General features: G+C 46.8%; 1 protein-coding gene across 1 annotated transcript in view; it reads left to right on the plus strand.

Annotated features, from left to right (window-relative positions):
* TAF3 (TATA-box binding protein associated factor 3) overlaps nt 1–15,001 on the plus strand; it is a 182,406-nt gene extending 167,405 nt beyond the window's left edge. Inside the window, exons 5-7 of the mRNA XM_030321998.2 lie at nt 8,434–8,689; nt 12,147–12,253; nt 13,099–15,001. Coding sequence (XP_030177858.1) covers nt 8,434–8,689; nt 12,147–12,253; nt 13,099–13,213 — 478 coding nt within the window. The 3' untranslated portion in view covers nt 13,214–15,001. The remainder of the gene's footprint in view (nt 1–8,433; nt 8,690–12,146; nt 12,254–13,098) is intronic.
* The last annotated feature ends 6,924 nt before the right edge of the window (nt 15,002–21,925 follow it).

Consider the following 21,925-nt stretch of genomic DNA (forward strand, 5'->3'; position numbering starts at 1 on the left):
CTGTGTGTGTGTCTCTCTCTCTCTGTCTCTCTCTCTCAAAAATAAATAAACATTAAAAAAATAAAGACAAGTACGTTTTTCAGGTTTTGGTAATCATTCATAAGTGCTATACCAACCATCCCTCCCATTGGCCCATCCTAACATCTTTGTAACCTGTACTAAGAAAGCTATTTTATTGTCGTTTTCATGCCCATGTCTTTGATTACCATGAATATAGAACTCTTTTTTTTCTTCCCCCTGTTGGCGGCTTTTGTTTCTTTCACTCTGTATCTGCTGCTTGTGTCCTTTGCTCACGTTTTAGTACGAATTTAGTCTTTTTGGTTTTGATTTGACAGAACTCTTTATTTAACAGGAACTGAACGCTTTATCGCGTATGTGGCAAATAACTGTCCGTCATCTTGTCTTTTGCCTTTGCTTACGATATTTTACAGTGTTGGCACAATCAAATCAGCGTTTCCTTTCATGGTTTCTGCTTCTAAGGAGATGCTGAGAAAATCATCCTCTCCTCCCAGATTAAAAACACGTGTTTTCTTATTTGTCAGAGTATGTTAACGGTTTTACATTTTCTTTTACCAAATATTTAATCCCTTTAGAATTTACGGTTTGCGATATACCCTATAATTTGAGTTTTCTTTTTTCCAAATTAACTGCACTGTCTTACAACTCAAGCACAGTTGCTTCTCAATTCTGTTTGATCATTGTCTGTTGGAGCACATGAATATCTGAAAATCATTTTAGGTAATAGGTTCGGTTGTCATCTCCAGCAAACATTTTCCACTAGAACAGCTAATAGTAAAGTTGACACAAAGCGATAAAAGGAACAGATCCTTTGAAGATCGTTTTCTAAATCCCCCCACGTCATTCCCACGAATAGGTAGGAGATAGGAAAAGTCTTTCCCTCCAGTAGCCTCTTCTTGTTGATAGCTTAGGTTTCGGTCGTATTTCTGCATCTGGTCATCACAGATCTCAAAGCTGTTTCTTCTTACTTTTTCTCCCCCCGCCCCCGTCCACCAACTCTGGGAACCCACAACCTCAGGTACCTGGGTTCTCCCCCTCACGCTCCTGACCTGTCTGTCATACCTTCGCTCGCTCTCCTCTCTTCATGACACCCCATGTTTTCCTTCCCTGTCCTACATCCCTCTTTCCTCCCACATCATAGTGCATATGACTATGCAATCTTTCCCTATAATTTTATTGGGTAGAAAACTTTCCTATTTCCTAAATGTATGATTTCTTCTAGGAAATCACTACTTGCAGGCCCAGCTTGTATTTATTAGGTGTTAACATGTTAGGTGCTGAGGATACGGAAGTAAAAAGGCTTTGCATGCCTTTGAGGAATTACTGTAGCCAAGGTAACAGATATGGGTACAGACCATTCAAATTATTCTTTGGCCTTATGGGAATTGTTTGGTCAGGTTTTTTTAGTGTGTTCTTGAAAGGAATGAGTTGTCTGTATTTGTCGAACATAGAGTTTTTTTTTAATGTCCATTGGGTCGGTTTTGTTATTTTTGTTATTTGCTTCAAAACTTACAATAACTGTACCTTTCCTGGCTTTTTGACTGCCTACTCTGTTAGTTCCAGAGAGACCGATACGCTAAATACCGTTATACTTGTGGCTTTGTCTGTTTCTTACAGGTCTGTCAGTTTTGCTTTATATATTTTGAGGATGTGTTTTGGGGCGCATTCAAATTTTAGATTATTATCCCGTCCTGGCACGTCGGACCCTTTTATCGTTATGAAGAAACCTTCATTACCGCTGGTAGTTCTCGCCTCACAGTCTGTTTCGTTTGCGGTCACATTTCCTTGTGTCCATATGCTTCTTTTGCTGGCCGCTTCCCTCAGCCTTTCCACTGCTCCGTTGTTAGATGTGTTTCTGACAAATAATACAGTGTTAGGTTTCGCTGTCTTACTCAATCTGGCAAGTAAATTGTTTAGACCATTTATATGATATGATTATTGATCTTTTGAGTTACAACCCACCTTATTTTGGGTTTTCTATTTGTCTTTCTGTTCTCTGTTTCTCCTTTTCTTATTTATTTTAACATTCCATTTTTCAGGGCACCCGGGTGGCTCAGTCAATTAAGCGTCCAATTCTTGATTTCTGCCCAGGTCACGATCTTACAGTTCATGGGTTCAAGCCCCACATCAGGCTCTGTGCTGACAGTGCAGAGCCTGCTTGGGATTCTGTCTCCCTCTCTCTGCCCCTTCCTCCCCTTCCCTTCCTGTCTCTCAATAAATAAATAAACTTAAAAAAAAAAAAAAAAGAACAAGTCATTTTTCCTCATACTAGTTTAGAAATTAAACATTTACTTTATTCCTAATCTTTTACCCTAGAAATTACTACATTTTAAATGTAATATCTTTGCACCTCCTTCCAGATAATAGAAGTACCTTAGAATACTTTAGCTCAGGCACTTGGGTGGCTCAGTCAGTTGGGCATCTGATTTCAGCTCAGGTCATCTCACGGTCCGTGAGTTCGAGCCCCACGTCAGGCTCTGTGCCGACAGCTCAGAGCCTGGAGCCTGCTTCGGATTCTGTGTCTCCCTCACTCTCTGTCCCTCCCCCACTCATGCTCTGTCTCTCTCTGTCTCAAAAATAAACACTAAAAAAAATTAAAAAAGAAAAAGAGATGCTCAGAGTGGTGCATAGGCCTTGGAACATAGTAGTTTATGTGTTGAAATAGATAGTGATGAAACAGGAAGCACTCATAAAATACTTCCTGTCCTTACTAAAACATGACAGGTGTCTTGAGGAAAAGTATTTGTGTGATTATTTAAGTTGCAAGCTGAACCAGCAGCTTTCCTCACAAAATACTATTTCTACTCGAAAGAGCCACTTACAAACTGTGCTTACTCACATTTGGATATTTGCCCAACATTTCATCAAAAATGAATAAAGGAAGCCTGTCACCACAAGGAAAATTCTCAGGGGAGAATATTTGTTGTAAATGACAAAGTAGAAGCTTTTCAGTAAAAATTCGAATCTTGGAAAACATATTACAAGTTGATGGCTCGTTAGTACTCTAAGAAATTTGTGATGAGATGACGGTAACACCACCAAATGTGATATTTTAATATTGTACAATGAAATGTGTAAATATTCGGAAGAGCTGCATAATTCAGTGAACCGATATTAAAAACTAATGCATGATGTTATAAAATCATGGGTCGGGGGGCGCCTGGGTGGCTCAGTCGGTTAAGCGTCCGACTTCAGCTCAGGTCACGATCTCGCGGTCCGTGAGTTCGAGCCCCTCGTCAGGCTCTGGGCTGATGGCTCAGAGCCTGGAGCCTGCTTCCGATTCTGTGTCTCCCTCTCTTCTCTGCCCCTCCCCCATTCATGCTCTGTCTCTTTCTGTCCCCAAAATAAGTAAACATTTAAAAAAAATTAATAAAAAAAAAATCATGGGTGGGTAAAATAACCATTCAGAGCGTTAGCACATCAATGAGTATAAAAAGCTGTGATACGGTTTCAGATCACACATTGTGACTAACTTTTTTTTTTTTTTTTAATTTTTTTTTTTCAACGTTTATTTATTTTTGGGACAGAGAGAGACAGAGCATGAACGGGCGAGGGGCAGAGAGAGAGGGAGACACAGAATCGGAAACAGGCTCCAGGCTCTGAGCCATCAGCCCAGAGCCCGACGCGGGGCTCGAACTCCCGGACCGCGAGATCGTGACCTGGCTGAAGTCGGACGCTTAACCGACTGCGCCACCCAGGCGCCCCGATTGTGACTAACTTAAGAAGCTGTCACTTGTTGCATTTTTGGTGCAGTATCGAAGAATTTACACAATCATCTGAAAAGGCCATGAAAACACTCCTCCCCCCGCAGTTACATGTGCACACGCTAAGGTGATCTGCAAAAAATACAAAGGTAGTGTTAGTCTTCTCACAAAAATTTTAATTTTTTTTTTTCAACGTTTTTTATTTATTTTGGGACAGAGAGAGACAGAGCATGAACGGGGGAGGGGCAGAGAGAGAGGGAGACACAGAATTGGAAACAGGCTCCAGGCTCCGAGCCATCAGCCCAGAGCCTGACGCGGGGCTCGAACTCACGGACCGCAAGATCGTGACCTGGCTGAAGTCGGATGCTTAACCGACTGCGCCACCCAGGCGCCCCTCTCACAAAAATTTTAAAAAGAAAGAAAATGTTACCTGATAACATGTAATGGGTTTATTATTCTTCCTTTTCAATGAATTACTAAAATAATTATTTTTTAATTTCTCAGTTTCGATTTTTAATGTGGCAAATATTGACAGATACAATGCACGTCAACAAAAGTTCTTTGAGTTTTTCAGCGGTTTTTAAGAACGTAGAGTGGTCTCTAAGACCAAAAACTTTGGGAATTGCTACTTCAAAATTTCTTTTAGTAAAGGTCCACTGTGGGCAAGTCCTTAGATCTTGCTTTCTGGAAAATGTCTTTATTTCATCCTTATTCTTGAAAGATGTTTCCAAAGACAAAATGCATTGTTCTTCAACACCTCCAAGATGTTCTTCCACTGTTTTCCAGCTTCATCATTGCTGTGGAGAAGTCAGCTGCCATCTGTCTCTGAAAGTCACTGGTTCCCCCTGCCCCCCGCCCCCGCGACCCCTCGCCGCTTTTCGGACTTTTCTATCTATGATGTTTCATTGTTTCACTCTGATATGTCTAGGTGCAGATTTCTTTATCTCGCCTGGGATTTGTTGGGTTTCTTAAGTCTGTGGATTCGTATCTGCCATCACGTCTGTGAACGTCCTCAGATAGTCTTATTAACATTTTGTCTCTGCCCCATTCTTTCTCTAGAATTATGATTAAATGTGTAGTAATTATTAGATATGTAGTAATTTATTCTGTTCTCTCTTTGCCCCTCTAAGCTACATTTTAGATTATTATTCTTCTGTCTTATTATTCAGCTTACAGTTCTCTCATTCTGCTGAGAATAAATTTGAGTCCACTTGTTGTATTTTTCATTTCTAGGTCAGTTTGTTTCTTTCAAATCTGCTAGATGACTCTTTATAACCTTCTATTACCTGCAGATAATGTCATGCTTTGCCTTTTTCTTTTTTTAATGTTTATTTATTTTTGAGAGAGAGAGAGTGTGTGAGTGGGGGAGACGCAGAGAGGGGGAGAGAATCCCAAGCAGACGCCACACTCATCATGGATCCCAGTGTGGGGCTCAGTCCCACGAACGTGAGATCATGACCTGAGCCGAAAACAAGAGTTGGACGATTCACGGACTGAGCCACCCAGGTGCCCCTAGTTTTATTTTTTCAAGATTTTATTTTTACGTAATTTCTACATCCGACATGGAACTCAAACTCACAACCCCAAGATCAAGAGTCACACACTCCACTGACTGAGCCAGCCAGGCATCCCTGCCTTTCATTTTTTAAAACAGTGTAAGCAGAGTTGTTTTATAATTAATAATTCTAGTCTCTGTAATCTTCTGGTTCTCCCTGATGCTACCTTGACTCCTCGTATGTTTGGTTTTCTTTAAGATTATGTGCTGCTTTGTTTCCTAATACTTCTCTGCATTAATAATGTAAGGCCTACGTTTTAAGTTACTTCATCTCACGATGATTAGTGCTGGGTACCTGGGCACATTGCAAGCCCAAAGTACCTTAAATGTAGCGTCCTGGACCACAGATCTAAAACTTCACGAGGCTTTGATTAATTCTTAATCAGTCTAGTGGCCTCTTGGGAGTTTTTAATGTGGGGAGGGAGTTCTGTCAGACTTTCCACGTTGGCAGGCCCCAGGCTTTGAAACCTGTCCTCCTTATCAAAACCAAAGATCAGATTTCCCTCATGCATACGTGCCCTCAGGCTGACACATCTATGTTCTGCTTAACCTCTCTGGTTCCTGCTTTTCCTTTAGTTTTGGTCCCAGCACCTAGATTTCAAACCATTATGGGAAACTACCTCCAAAAACAGCGTGTAAAACTTTAGTCTAGCCATAAAAATACGAAGTGCTTGCACATACGGATATAAATGCCTTAGCAATAACTTTGAACTCCCACCTTACGTATTAGGCAGCACACGCCCAGCAAGCGGTGAGAGAGACAGTGTTGTGTAGTTGTTAAGTTCACAGGCTCTGAAATCAGACCGCCCACGTTTAAATTCTGTCTCCGTCTCGGGGCGCCTGGGGGACTCGGTCGGCTGGGCGTCCGACTTCAGCTCGGGTCATGATCTCACAGCTTGTGCGTTCGAGCCCCACGTCGGGCTCTGTGCCGACAGCTTCGGATTCTGTGTCTCCCTCTCTCTGGCCCCCCTCCTCCCTGCCCCTGCTCTGTCTCTCAAAACTGAATAAACATTTAAAAAAAAAATTTAAATTCTGGCTCCGTCTCCTAGCAGTCTGTGAATTTGTACAGGATACTTCATCTCTCTGTGCCCTGCTTTGCGAAAGGACAGTCGTAGGTGTGTTTACCTCATGGGGCTGACATGAGGATCGAGGGAGTAAGGCACGTGAGTATTTAGCACAGTGCCCACCGTGCCGTTGGCTTTCAAGTGCTTAGAATATGCAGTACTTAGTAGGAGTCCGGTCAGTATGCACTGTGAGTTGTGTTAAGCGTTACTGAGCGTCTTCTCCACCAACAGCCTATGTTACATTTTCTTGGTTTTTGGCTACGTTCGAGTCAGCAAGACAGTCCTACTCGTAACTCAACTGGAAAACAGTTCGCATTAATTATTCGTTTACATGGCGAAATTTTTAAGATAGTTTAACGTTTTACAAGCTTCTAATCAGAATAGCAAAGAATCGATGCTTCATAGTGGAGTGCTTTGTCAACCAAGACTCTGAGAAGGTAGAAAAGCATACAGGCCTGGTAATGGCGATGTGGGGTTGTCATGAGCGACAGCCGTGCATATAATGATGGCGTTCACGCTCTACATTTGATGGTGTTTGACACGTTTCTCTGAATTCAGGTTCTCACTGTGACCCTCAGAGGCAGCCGTCTGTATTTCCACAGTGTTGATCAGCAAAGCAGGGCTTGGAAAGGTTAGTGTCGGATAGTAGGAAGAGGAGATAGGTTGGTGCAGTCATTTTAAGGAACAGCTTGGGATTCCTGGTGAAGGTGAGAATGTGCATGCCCTGTGACCCAGCAACTTCATTCCTGGGAAGATAGCCTGGGGAAGTTCTGGAACGCGTCCCAAGTTAACATGTAACATTTACGGGATAGTATGTTTTAGCCTCAGTGAGGGAATGGGCACAAACCCTTTGGCTTTATTCATAACCATGGTACAGCACTCCAAGTAAAATGAAAAATACAGATCTCTGTGTATCAGTGTGGATGAATCAAGGGACATAAAACTAAGTGGGACACTGGCAGGTAAGTTCTGGAGACCTAATGCAAAGAGATTATAGTCAACAGTGCCGTATTAGAAGCTTCCAAGTGGCTAAGAGAGTAGATCCGAAATGTTCTAAACACAAAGACAAATAATTATGTGACATGACAAAGGTATTAGCTGATTATGAGCTACAGTAATCAGTGTAACATATAAATGTACCAAACCAACACTCCGTATATCTCAAACTAACACAAGGTTATATGTCCGTTATATCTCAATTAAAAAAAAAAAAAAAGGAAAACTAGTTGCAAAGGATAAATATGGTGTCATATTGTGTATATAGTCAAAGAGCATGAAACAGGAGCGCAGTATATGTTGTTTGTGGGCATCTACAAAAAGCAGAAATACAAAAAGGTACCTGCCAGCTTGAGGACAGCGGTTACTTCCGGACGAGGGAGATCTAAGCAAATGTGGCCAAGGACCGATGACCAGTTAGCTCTGTTTCCTAAGCTGTGATACTGGTTTTCTCTCTGCTTGAAATTATATATAACTTTTTTTTTTCAAATAAGGAAACGTTTTTTAAAAAATGAAAGAGTTTTGGAATCCAATAGACCTTGGTTCAAAGCCTGCCACCCATTTGCCCCATTCCTTCCTCTCTCCAATCCCGTGTCCTCATCTGTGAAATGGGATCACGGTAACTTGGTTTGAGGACCGGTGGAGGTGACACGCGTACAGTGTCCAGGATCATACCTACCTTCGTACAGGTGCTCGGGCACCGCACCCTCGAGCGCCTTCCCCCGCTCACGCGGCCAGCCTGGGGCCGACCGAGGCTCCGAGCTCGTATGTCCGGGCTGGAGTCCCTGCCGGTGAGTCCTGGGGACGCACGTGTTCCGGGAGGGGCCGCACCTCCCCGCCCGGCTCCGCCAGCTGCAAGGACGCAGGAAGGGAGCCCGGCCGGCCTTGCCCGCCCCCGGGAGCACCCCTCACTCCCGCCACGGACCCTTCTCCCCCCGGCCTGACTCTGACCAAGTCCGGTGGGGCCCCGGATGCTCGCTCGGAAGAGAGTTTTGCTCCTAGAAGAAGAAAGTTACTCTGTGATAACGTTTTAAATGCCTGGTGTGAGCGCGCTAGCCTGTCGTGACTTCTCCCTTTTTCTGTCTCTCGTTGACAGCGTCATCAGCAAAGTGGTCCCGGCGCCCGAAGCCAAGCCGGCCCCTTCTCTGAGCAGACCCAAGACCCCGCCGCCCGCAGCCGCCCCGGCCCCCGCGCCCGTGCACGTGGCCCCCGCCCCGGTGCCTTCGCCGCTCCTCCCGCCGTCGGCCGCGGCCCCCGCCCTGATGCCCGCCCCGGCCCCCGCCGTCTCTGGCGCCGGATCGTCCAAGGCCCCGGTCCGGAGCGTGGTGACGGAGACCGTGAGCACTTACGTGGTGCGCTGCCCTTTGCGTGTGCACGCTTGGGGGGGGGGGGGGGGGGGGCAGGAGCGCACTCTTCCCCCGCGACGGGGCTTCCCGCCGCCCCACGGCGTCGTGTGTGTCACTCCCGGATGTCGGACGCGGCCCTTGAGGCCTGGAAAGGCATTTCCATTGCACATGCAAGCCTTGGGCCGAAGGGCATGAAGGCACTGACGTACTTAGTCTCCCCAGACGTCACGGCATCGCTTGCCGTTCCTTTGTGCCGTTTCCTACCGCCCAGCGTCCGCGTCTAAGTATCGAGATGAACAGTGATTCGGTCCCACGTTGGAGTTCTCCACCCGGCAGTGAAATTGCTCACGGACGCGTATAATTTACATACCGTACACGGATCCTCAGGGCCCGCCGCCGGCCCCAGGTAGCCGCACGGCTGACAGTGCTTGGCGGGCCGAGGCCCCGAGTATGCCAGGCTTGCGTGTTAAATGGAAATGAACTTCCGGACACAGCTTCCTGGGTGTCCAGGCGTGTCCTCGAATGAGTTCCTGTCGCTGTCCTGGGACCGTTTCCAGCTGTTTTCCCCGTACCTAATAGCGTCAGGTCCCACTCTAAAGCCTGAAGTCAATCTCGTGGTGAAGGAGTGTCTTTATAAACACGTCCTTTGGGCACCGTGGAGTGACATACACACGACAGAGGGATTTGAGGCACTTCCAGGCGCGCGGGGTCCCGGTACGGATCTGACCACCAAATACGCAGACTGGGATCTGTCCGCTTACTGATGGCCCAGATCTGTCTGAATTGATGTGATTGGCCAGTAGGACTCGTGGTGTTTGGTACACATCGGGTAAATATTATCTTTCTTGAAGGTATTTTAGGAGGAAATTTCAAGAAATAAATATTTTAGGCACTATAATGATAGGATGAGATGGAAATCCCAAAGGTATTGAGAGACGACATAAAGATGTGAAAAATTAACAGAAAAATACTAAGTTGGCAACTCAAGACAAAAATAGAAGATGTGATAAAAATCTGTGGTCATCAAATTGGCCCATTCTAGCGGCACCCAGGTGGCTCAGTCAGTTAAGCATCCGATACAGATTGATTTCGGCTCGGGTCCTGACCTCACAGTTTGTGAGTTCGAGCCCCACATCGGGATCCATGCTGACAACCCAGAGCCTGCCAGGGGTTCTGTCTCTCTCCCTCTTTCTCTTCCCCTCCCCCTGCTTGCTCTGTCTCTCCATCAAAATTAATTAATTAATTAAAAAAAAAAATTTGACCTGGGGCACCTGGGTGGCCCAGTCAGTTGAGCCTCTGACTTCAGCTCAGGTCATGATTTCACCATATGTGAGTTCGAGCCCCACCTCAGGCTCTCTGCTGTCAGCGCAGAGCCCTCTTCGCTCTGTCCCCCTCTCCCTCGGCCCCTCCCCTGCTCATGCTTTCTCTCTCAAAAATAAGCATTTAAAAGAAATTGGGCCATTCAAGGACCAAGTTCTAGGTGTTTAACTGAGGGCACATCACCCCAAGATGGGCTGATGAGGAAAGTTTACTTAACCTCTTCGGTCTCCATTGCTTCATCTGTAATTAGGGGGTTCGGGTGAGACTAGATGATCGGTACAGGATGTTATAGCCTAGTTTCCGGTTCTCAGTGGATTTTCGGGCTTACTCCCCGGAGATGAATCTGACTGGCATGGATAACATGGAAGCAAAGCCTCTTTATCTCCTCGGCGACATTTTGTAGACAGAAGACAAAACGTGTGATCTGGAGGAAAAACATAGGCAGTAGGGCAAAAAGGCTGATTTTGTGACTGCCTAACAGTGGGACTTTGGAACTGTCACTTCGGTTCCCCTAGCTCCAGCCCCCCCTTCTTAACCTACCCAGGGCTCGTTTCAGGATGGCTGAACAAAGTCAGATGTTTGAAAGAACTCGGTACCCTGGTTGCTGTTAGTTATTAAGGATGCTCTGGCAAATTTCTCAGCAGCAACAGAGTCACGGTCTTCTAATTTCAAGAGAGGTCAACCAGCCAGCCGGGCTGGCCATGCATGGCAGCTTCAGGGCATAGGGTGCTGGACCAGGGTTAACCCCAGAGAGCTGGCACACGGTAACAGGTGGTTCTCTCCCCTCAGAGTTAGAGAGGGCTGAATCAGATGCAGCTGCCCACAGGTTTCTTTAGGAAGCTTCCGTATCACGTAGCTTGCCTTCAGTAGACTTCCAAAAATGGTGGCCTTCAAATAGCCCATCAGTGGAAGGAAACATGTTCCCCCACGACCCCCGTCGCACACCACGAAAGCCACTCTTTCTGCATTCTAGTCAGGGTACTATCTGCAAGTGTAGGCACAGACCACACCTGCAGCACAAACTCATCGAGACTACTGGCCGCGTTATTATAAACACTTTTGAAAAGTAGCTAGTAGTCGTGGCTGGTTTTTGAAGGCTCATCCTAGATTTGTTTCTTCCAAACGGGTTTTGTAACCGTGGAATTTGAGGCAGTGATATCATTAGGGATGCTTCCTATTGGGAACAGCTCAGTTCAGTAAAGCAAACTCCAGAGCACCGCACATTTGTGGCAGAATAACGTTAACATGTGTAGCTCGTTGGCCTCTCGCATCCCTCCTTTTATTTGCCCTTTAGTTGTTGTGCTTTACTGAAAATGTCATAAAGGGAATGGAAAGTTACTTAGTAACAGCTCTTTTATATCCTTGATCTTATCAGCTAGTTCAGGACAAGTGCCTGGCTAATAAGTAATAAGGTGATCCACGCACATTTGGCTGGATTCAGTAATTCCACGTCTGTGAACGTGACTGAGGAAATTGCATATGCTTGAGCTCTGTAGCTTTCAAAAATATCAACTGTTACGGCCATAATGACCCTAAACGTTACCAACTTAACATGTTGACACTAGTTTTTTTAGATAAAAGTGGCCATGGGTCATACTGCTCATAGAACTGGTCATAAAAACACCTTGTTTTTGTGACTTACAGGAGAGTTTAAAACACTCATTAGAAGGGTGCCTGGGTGGCTCAGTGGCTAAAGCGTCTGACTTCTGCTCAGGTTATGATCTCGCGGTTTCTGAGTTCGAGCCCCTGGTCGGGCTCTGCACTGACAGCTCCGGGCAGGAGCCTGCTTCTAGTTCTGTGTCTCCCTCTCTATCTCTGCCCCTCCCCCACTTGCACTCTGTGTCTCTCAGTCTCTCAAAAACAAATAAATGTTAAAAAAAAATTAAAATACTCATTAGAAATGCCTTCTCCTCGAGTATTTAGCAGCTCCTTTCTGTCTCCTGTGGATCCCAGGGTACTGATGATCGCGATCACGGCCTTAGCAAATTGTCAAGCCATTTTTTTCTCTTTTCAGTTTAACTTGTTTATTAGGTTCATAGTGTAAAGTCATCGTTCTTATGTTGCCCTCTCTTTGGTTTTTTTCCCCCATTCCGCCTGGTTTCCCCCTCTTCCCTCCCCCCCACCCCCTACTTAAAAACCTCAGATCCGAGATGAGTGGGGGAATCAGATCTGGATCTGTCCCGGGTGCAACAAGCCGGACGACGGCAGTCCCATGATCGGCTGTGACGACTGTGACGACTGGTACCACTGGTGAGCGCTGCGGGCGGGACTCGGGCAGGCGCACGAGTGATGGGTCCCTTCCGGACCCCCTCCCGGCGCCACTGCTGTCCTGGGAGCCGCCTGAGGAGCAACAGCACAATAAGATTACGATGTCATTAGTGTTAAGTGCAGAAATCAGGAATCTCTGGACGGTTGTTCTGCAGCCTAAATTCCACATGTTTTGTTTAGCTTATATGTCCTTCTAGTTTAAAAAAAAAAGGGGGGGGGGGTGGTGGTAAAGGTTTCCCTTTCCTTGCTTTCCAGTAACTTTCTGTAAGCTGCAGCACTTGACAGGAACATCGAGGTAACCCCTTGCCATACACGTCACAAAGCGCAGGCATGAACGGAGGCGTGTCTGCTCTTGACAGCTCCCCGCCGGCTCCCCCACACTGGAGAAGCATCCAGAATGCGTGCAAATCACCCTCTCACCGTACAGTGTAAAGATCAGATGTAGACAGACGGAAATCCGTTCGGCCACGGGACACAGGACACCCAGGAGATAAACACGGGCCGCTGCTCGGCAAAACCGGGCCGCTGGTGGCTGCAGGGAGCCCTCCTTCGTTCCTGCAGCGGGGCCTCGGGGAGGGCCCCGGCCCGAGAGGGGAGGCCACAGCCTGACGGGGGAGGCCACGCGGCAGCCCTGCTCCGGGAGCTAGAGCTGTTGTGGCCTGGGCTCGGCTGAACATCCTAGAGGCGTAAAAATCGTTTAATTGTTTAAACTTAAAATTTTTTTCAATTAGAACAATTGCTTCAGAACATAGGGAGGCAATCTGCACATAAGTGAAGTTTGGGTATCCAAACAAATGCCTTTTTCTTTCTCCTTTCCAACCACGTAGGCCCTGTGTGGGAATAATGGCCGCACCCCCGGAAGAAATGCAGTGGTTCTGCCCCAAGTGCGCCAACAAGAAGAAGGATAAGAAGCACAAGAAGCGGAAGCACCGGGCACACTGACCGGGCACGTTGACGCCGCGCGGCGCCCGCGAGCCTCGGAGGGAGGGGCCGCCGGCGTCGGGAGGCCGAGGACGCATGCGCCGGCGCCGGCTCCGCCCCGGCCAAGCGGCGTGTGACGGAGGGCCGCGTGACGGGCGAGGACGGCCACGCCCCCGCTTTCTATTACCAGTGACAAGTATTATTAATAAAAAGACCGTAATCCTCCCTTTTGATTTTCTTTATTCTCTCTCCAGGGCCTTTTCATTAAGGTTATTAGACGAGAAGATAAAGTGTAAGCTGCCTCGACTGTAATTTAAGGACATCGTCCGTCTGTATACAGTTTGCGACCTCTCTCCCGCTCTAGTGAGATAATCCTAATACCAGAAAAGGAGCTCCGGACGGAGTGTTGCTAAATATTTTTGTGACGAGAATATATGAAGCTTCCCCATGCCCCCTCCCCCCGTTTTTAGTACTAACATGTAAAATGTTCAGGCTTTTGTGAAATACCTTCTATTTTTTAAGAAAAAGGTTTCTATCATGTCCCGTTTGCTTTGGCGCAGATTATTTTTGTTGACTCGCACGCATTTTCTACGTTGGTCGCATCCTAGCCGTGCCCTTCTCGAAACTGCTGGCGTTCTCCTCACTGCTCCTACACTTCATCGACTTGTATAAAACCTCCCAGACTATAGAAGATCTCCCCTGCTGTAAATAATAAATATTTATGAAGTAGTTATTTTTTAAATTTTTATCGTGTTTAATTCTGGCTTTCTCTGGAATCCACCGTGATTTCAGCCATGTCTGTAATTCCTGCTGTACATAAGCGAAGAAGGCTAGAAAACAGAGCCATAGTTCCGAGCGATCTACCTTGAGCTGGCCCCGCACCGGGCCCCCGCACGCCGTGGGCACCGGGGCCCTAGCAGTTGAAAGGAAAACAAGGCAATTTAAATTTGTAGTCCATGATTCGAAATTGTTTTGTTATCTGTACGTCTCTTTGACTGACTTTTATTCAACGGACGTGTAGATTCCCCCGAGAGAAAACAAAAACAAAAACAAAACAAAAAACATATACTGTAGCATTTTGTGTTTATATTGTTTTATTTCTGCAAATCTGTTCATGGAGATTGTGGTTTAAGGCTGAAATGAAGTATATTATGAATTTTTTTTCTTAAAGAAAACTCATCAAATTTCAGGGTATCACAAAACTTTATTATATTACTATACTGCCCACTATTTATTATATGTTATAGATGTCTGAGAGATAAACCGAATATTTTATTTTTAATGTAAAACATCAAATTTAACTTTATTAGCATATTTTAGCAACTTTGGAATAAATATGGACTTTTACTTGATTTTGAAATAATCCCGATTTGGGCCAGTGTAATGGATATCTTGAATGCTAGAATATGGGCTTTGAACCTAATACAAATATATTAATAGAAATTGTGATTTTTTTTTAATGCCAAGTAAATTGCTATTAGTGTATGAATTAGTCATATTTTAAAACTTATCATGTGGTTAGAGAAATGAGGTTTTCTGCCATGAATGTTAAATTGCAAATCAGTGGAAATGGAACCGACCTTTTAAGGGCGCAGTATTTCACTGCCCTCCTTGCTCTAGGAGCCAAAATGTTTCTCTCCCTACAAGGAAACGAAGCATCCGTGTTGAGATATGTGTTTTTTGTTTTACTGATTTGAGATCATCGTAAATACTTTATACAGTATTTTCACATGCACAAATATACCCATTAGTGCTTTTTGGAGAGGGATGGGGGGTGGGGAAGTGCAAAATAAAGATTATTGGCTATTTCATAGTTTGCTTTTCCATTTTCTTTATTTAGGATTTAGTTCTTGAGGCACGGTCAGTGGATCTGAAGTTGCCACGTTTAAGTGAGCCGGTCATGCTACTGAGAAAAGAATGGAGGTGCCTATATATAACTTGCTCCCCAATCCTACTGTCGAGAGACTTCAGCCCATAATACATTGAAGGAATTTCAATCAGTCGTTGTCCCTTGCTATTTCATGGTTGCTTTCCTAAATCCAGTCCATGATTTTATAAACGGCCTTTGCAATAATAAAACCAAAGAATCATTTTCAGGGGGCCGGAGAGCTCGAGGGATTAGTAATGGAATACAGAGCCTTTCACCTCTAGGTCAGTGAGTTGAATCCAGGCCGGGTCACCAGAGACTCAGAGTCGTTACCATCTATCTTCTGGCTGCCCAGCGGCCTGTGCGAAACGGGCCGGTGGCCTCAGTCTCGGGCAGACGGCCGTCCCGGGCACCCACCAAAGGAAGTTCAAGAAACCGCACGGGGAAACGTGGGCGCGAAAATAAAACACCCGTGTCACAAAGCAGGGTGGGACGGCTGGGCATAGCCCTGCTCCGTGGAGTTGCATGCAGAAAAACAGATCTGTATCTTACAGACCGTACAGAGTGGAGGGGACTCACGTTGCTTAACGGAGCCCAAAGAAATCGGCGAAGACATGGCCCATCCTGGGCGGGAGGGGAGAGGGACACGGGAAAGACCGTATAGGCCGGAGCAAAGCTTCGGGGGGCTCCAGGCATGAGAGGACAGCGCGTCTCGACTCCCACCGGCGAAGACCGGCAGAGCAGCGGCAGCGTTAGAAGTGCCGTGACAGAACGGGACGCCAGGGGACGGAAAGGCTCTGCCTCTGCAGCGGTGGCACGCTTCCCGGTGTCCTCACTGCAGCGCCATCTGCCCTGGGCGGTCCACACTCTAGCCGAGGGGGGCGGGAGGGGGGGACACATCCGGGTAGTGATTTTATTGAAGGAGGTGGAATTTAAGAAGCAGAGACACCCTCACTCTTGGAAACAAACTCCGGGGATGAGAGCGTCTGCCCGCGGAGCCCCACGTGGCCGGCAGAGCACGACTTCTGGGACCCACACGGGGTTTCTCCTCCGAAGGCGTCTGCGGCCAAGTACAGTGAAGATCTTTATCCTCCGGCTGATTTCGTGGTTGCAAACGTCCCGAAGAAAATCGGAGGGCATCGGAGCGTTCTGGCTTCGTCGGGCTTCTTTCCAGAGATAAAATACAGTGCCTTCCTTCACTGTATCACCTAAACCGCCTTTGTTCCCTTTTCAATAGGACGGTCCAACAAAGACCCACCGACCAAAGTAAAGCATAAAATGAACACCGAGATGTGGAAACGTCGCCAGTGGGAATGCTAATGAGTGAGGTTCACTAAAGGCACGCGGGCTAGGTTTTCAAGACAGATGCTTTTATAGTCCATCTCTTTAGATCACAGCACTTTTCTCTGGAAGGTTGGAGTCTGAGAGTAGAGGAGCTCCCCCGACGGAGGAAGGAGACAGATAATGTTCCGAATAAGGGCTCTTTCCACAGCAGGGTCAGCCGCTCCTGTCTCGCATCAGTGGTAGCTCAGACGTACGAAGTGACTATTTCGTCCACGCGTGCAGCCCAACAGAAGACACTGGAAATTCGATATTTAGACGGACAGCTGGACAGTTCCTGTGCAACATCACGTCAACATGACGTGCGGCTTCCGAATGCTCGGCAGCTCCTTACCCTCTGCATCCGGGACAACCCCGCCGTTAGTTTCTTTTGTAGGACAGTTGTCAATGCTCCCATCTGCTCGGTCGGCAGTTTCCTGGGCGCCCTTCGTGGAAATCGCAAAAATGGGTTAGACCCAAGTTCGGTCTCCCCCGGGGTCTGGCCTGCGAGGTCTGCCGGCCGCTCCTCTTTCTCCGGGCCGCTGCCGCAATATACTTGGCGTTAAAATGTCATCTCGTCTGATCCTGAGAACCTTCTGTGCTATTCCTCTGCCTTTTTTCTATACATAGCCTTTCACCCCAACCTAGACTGCAAGTGGTTTTGATGCTCGTATAGAACTTTACGCTTCAGAACGTTCGTATTTACCACAAAACATTTAAAAGCTTAGCAAGTGGTCCCATTATGGCAGGAGCTGGCAGAGTTGACATTAGATACGTCTACAGCCACCAGATCTAAATGCGTGAGGCTCTGAGAACAGAAGCGACATATTTGAGGTCCTTTGCCCTAAACAATAACGTCCTGCTACGTCCTTGCAAACTCATCCATATCATGGTAACCTTTTGAAGCTGTGTCGGGGTTTGGGGTCTGGTCCTATTTTTGACTAACTGAATGTTTACAATGAGACGGTCTTGGGCAAAATGATACAAACCTGAAGAACGTCACTGTCCTGTTCTTAATGAGTCACCTGTCGCCGAGGTAAATGCTCTGAAGGAAATGTTTGTGGGGCACCTGGGTGGCTCCGTGGGTTAAGCGTCAGACTTTGGCTCAGGTCATAATTTCAATGGTCCGTGGGTTCGAGCCCCACGTCGGGCTCTGTGCTGACAGCTCAGAGCTTGGAGCCTGCTTTGGATTCTGTCTCTCTCTCTCTCTCTCTCTCTCAAAATAAATAAACATTTTTAAAAGTTTAGAAATGTTTGTGCTGCTTCTAGTTATCTCACTTAGACCCATAGAACTACTTATGAGACAGAGTCCAAAACTATTATTATAAAACTATATCTTTTAAAATTTTTTTTTTTTTTTTTTTTTTTTTTTTTTGTAGGAGAGAGTGTGCGTGAGCAGGGGAGAGGGGCAGAGGGAGAGAGAGACCATCAAGCAGGCTCCACACTCAAGTGCGGGGCCCGAGGCCGGGCTCGATCCACAACCCAGGGGCCCTGACCTGAGCCAAAATCAAGAGTTGGTGACTCAACTAACTGAGCCACCCAGGCGCCCCTCTGATCATTTCTTATATACTGTTTGGAACGTTGGCTAAACTTCTTTTGCTAGCTTTTAGAAAGCGAGTTCTCTGTAAATGAATGTCTAAATAACCAATCCCTCCCCTTTCCTCTCTTCTGTTCCTCTTGAGGTTGCGTTAATACCACTTTCACAAAGACAGACAACAGGCCAGAATGTCTTACACTTAGCCGTACCCTCGCCCTTCTCCAAAAAGGGCGTCTGCCACAGCCTCTGCCTCTGGGCAGGCACGTCACACACCACGGGGGTGCAAAGGCCAAAGGAGACACGTCCCCAGGGCTGTAGAGAGCTGTCACCGGCAAGCACACTGGAAACGCGTCCCGCACGTCGAGATGGATCCCGGCCGGAAGTTGACGGGAAGGGGACCAGGCCTGCCCGCTGTTTGACCAGCTCTGTCCCCGTCCAGGTGCTCACGGTGTTTTTGATGGGCTTTGCACACGAAACTGATGCTGCTTTTCACATCTTCCCTTTGACACGCGTCTAGACCTTTTTTTACCGAATTGTGAGGAATCTCGCACGATAGTAGCCAAGAGCACACTTTCTTTTTTTTTGTTTTCAGTCAGAACCTGGATTTGAATCGTGGCTCCGATGCCCAATTGCCGAATGAAATTGAATACATTGTTTCTCTAAATTCAGTTTCTTTCTCTGTAAAAAGAGTAAGGACCCCTGCTTTAGATTGTTGTGAAATTTATTTATTTTTTTTTCTTTAATTTTTTTTTCAACGTTTATTTATTTTTTGGGGGACAGAGAGAGACAGAGCATGAACGGGGGAGGGGCAGAGAGAGAGGGAGACACAGAATCCGAAACAGGCTCCAGGCTCCGAGCCATCAGCCCAGAGCCCGACGCGGGGCTCGAACTCACGGACCGCGAGATCGTGACCTGGCTGAAGTCGGACGCTTAACCGACTGCGCCACCCAGGTGCCCCATAGATTGTTGTGAAATTGAATGAAATCGAATACCATCTTGTTCATGGTAAGAGCTTAGTATCTATTGTGGCTTTTTCTTTTTGAGCTTAATCCTTGAATATGTATTATCTTGCTCCTTCCATGAATTTTTAGTGTTCTACAAATTCTGGAATGTCTACGAGCCTCAGATTATGGGTTTCAACACCCCACCAAGAGAATGGGTTTTTTTATTTTGTTTTAATGTTTATTTATTTTTGAGAGAGAGAGGGAGTGGGAGAGGGGCAGAGAGAGGGAGACACCAACTCCGAAGCAGGCTCCGGGCTCTGAGCTGTCCCCATAGAGCCCGCCACGAGACTCAAACCTGCGAACCACGAGGTCATGACCTTAGCCGAAGTTGGACGCTCAACCAACTGAGCCACCCAGGCGCCCCAAGAATGATCTTGATATTACAGTCAAGACTTGAAAAGTTGGACAAGACAGTAACTAGGCCATTTTATTCTCTAATGATTCAATGATGAGACACAGAAGATCACCAGGAGAGCGGCTTCCTCCCAGTGCCCTCTTTCTCCAGAGTGGCCGGTGCGGCTCAGTTTTGATCACGTGTGCGTGGTGAACAGAGGCAGAGAGCAGAGGGAGACATATGTCACTGTCCCACACCCACGTGCATCGCATCCATTAGCGGGGCCGTATGACCAATGTCAACATGCCGCAAGTCAAAATGCAATTGATTTGGCATTGGCATTTTCTAGTTATGCTAAGCAGTCTCGGGGAACTAAACAGAACAGCCAATCGCGGAGAACACGGCACCGTCGCTTTGCTGACGAACGTCAGTCCGTGGATGCAGCCTCTCCTGAACAACCTCAGGTTTTAGTGCAGTAAATGTATCCGATAAGCAGACCTAACTTACACTTCAGATGAGGAGAGAGTTTTCTGAGCCTCAGAAATGTGATACAGCTGTAGGGACGCATTCATGTACAGCACACCCTCTAGTAGAGGAGACACCGTTGCAGCCCTTCTCTGGGGGTTGAGTATTTGGTTCAGGACACAAATATTTGTGCTCCTTAGCCGTTGCCCTCAACCTCAGGGCTCAGGCTGCCGAGGAACATCTGTGAAATGTTCTATCATTTCTGCACTGTCCAATATGGCAGCCACGGCCACATGGCCTGTTGACCCTTGCGACGTGCCTCCTGGGAAACTGAACTTTTACCTTTACTTCATTTTAACGAATTGAAATTTAAATACCCACAGGCGCCTAGCAGCTGCCACACGGTGTAGCACAGTTCTAGAACATCTTTACGATTTCCAGGGTTCGTATGCGTACGGACACTGTGTGAGAAGCACTGACGTCACAGCCACACGTTGTAACCATACGCTGCGTTCTGCGCTTTCCGTTTGAAGCAAAGGTGTCCTATGAGATCTATATACTCTTGGAGCTCTAACATTCCATGCTTGAGGTTTGAAAGGTTCTAGGTTCGCTCTGTTGGAGACGCAGTGACACGCGCGTGAAGTCTGTCCAATGCCTGTTACCCTGTCAAACCCATAGGTGAAGGGATGTGTGTGTTGGGTCACGGAACCCGCTGGAAACTCCTTCTCCTCAACACTTTTAAAGTGTGGGTGTGGTTTCAGGTGCCAAATAGGCCTTACGTAAAAAAAAAAGAAAGCAAATTAGCAGACAAAAAGTAGGCACGGAAGCTGTCCTTTTTAGATTGTTTACCTCTCGCAAGAGCGAATTTTATTTTGTTTTTATTTTTACTCAATGTTTATTTATTTTTGAGAGAGAAATGAGCATGAGCATGGGGAGGGGCAGGGAGAGAGGGAGACGCAGAAGCCCAAGCAGACTCCAGGCTCTGAGAGCTGTCAGCACAGAGCCCGACGCGAGCCTCGAACTCACGAACTGGGAGAGCACGACCTGAGCTGAAGTCGGACACCCAACCGACCCAGGGTCCCACAAGAGCAAATTTTATAAGGAACAGCAGAAGGACGTTTCTCCAGCAGGCTGTGGCCGGGGGGGGGGGGGGGGGGGGGGGGGGGGGGGGGGGGGGGGGGGGGGGGAGGGGGGGGAGTGAGTATATTGACTCACATTTCCTGCACAGGCAGTATCTTTAATTACAAAGGGTCGGATAAAACAACATAGAAGCATTTAGATGGCTTATTGTCAATCAAATGGAAAAAGGCAAGTGGGAGAAAGAGTTTGTTTTCAACTTACTAACAATTTTTCATTAAGTACATACTTGATGTCCCCAGGACTCTGAACCTATGTGCAGAATATCACTTGTCAGTAGTTTGTATTAGACTTTAGCGAAAATTTTGTACCGCATTGATTTACCCATTAAGATGAACACGAGACGTACTGGGTCCGTAGACATGCACTCAATCTGTCGACATCTGAACTGCTCTCCTGACGTCTGTGGCATCCGGGAGGCAACACAGCCCGTTTCAACATCTACCTCATTTCTTGGATGGCTAGTTCTTTTTTCAAACATTTTTACCATCCAAATGATTGCCCCTGAACTTTGTTTCGGATCCCGAAAAACAATAGAGAAGGTCCGCTTATTGATTACAAAATACCTGGCCGATTCGAGGGCTTCGGATTACCAGACCACCAAAACAAAGCTGGCCCACGTTTCAGTTGGTAGTCACAGACAATACAGCAATTTAAGGCAGCAGAAATCCTGACCGGATTCGAAAGATGGATGGTATTTCTGCCATACGAGGTTACTCACCTCTTTTCCCCAGCAACTGGTTAATGTTGATATTAGGCAGGTGCCCACTTTCTCCCTGGAAAGCGTATGAAACTTTGTGTATATGGATTCCTCTGAAGGACGTCTAGCTAAAAGCACATCGTGTCATTCTTACGTGCACCTCACAACCCTTCGTACATATATACCTGGGTACAATTTTTGCAATTGTACAATTGTACAATTTTTGCAGGCACGAAAGTCACACTACCTGGCTGCCGTTTTTAATACCCCCCGGGCCCTTGGAAACAAGAGGAGAGTTTGCAAGCTCCCACGTGGTAAGCATGTGGCTTTAGTGCCCGGAGATCAGAAGAAAAACAAAAGGTTTGGAGG

Source organism: Lynx canadensis, chromosome B4, assembly GCF_007474595.2.
Source record: "Lynx canadensis isolate LIC74 chromosome B4, mLynCan4.pri.v2, whole genome shotgun sequence".
In the NCBI taxonomy this organism is placed as follows: domain Eukaryota; kingdom Metazoa; phylum Chordata; class Mammalia; order Carnivora; family Felidae; genus Lynx; species Lynx canadensis.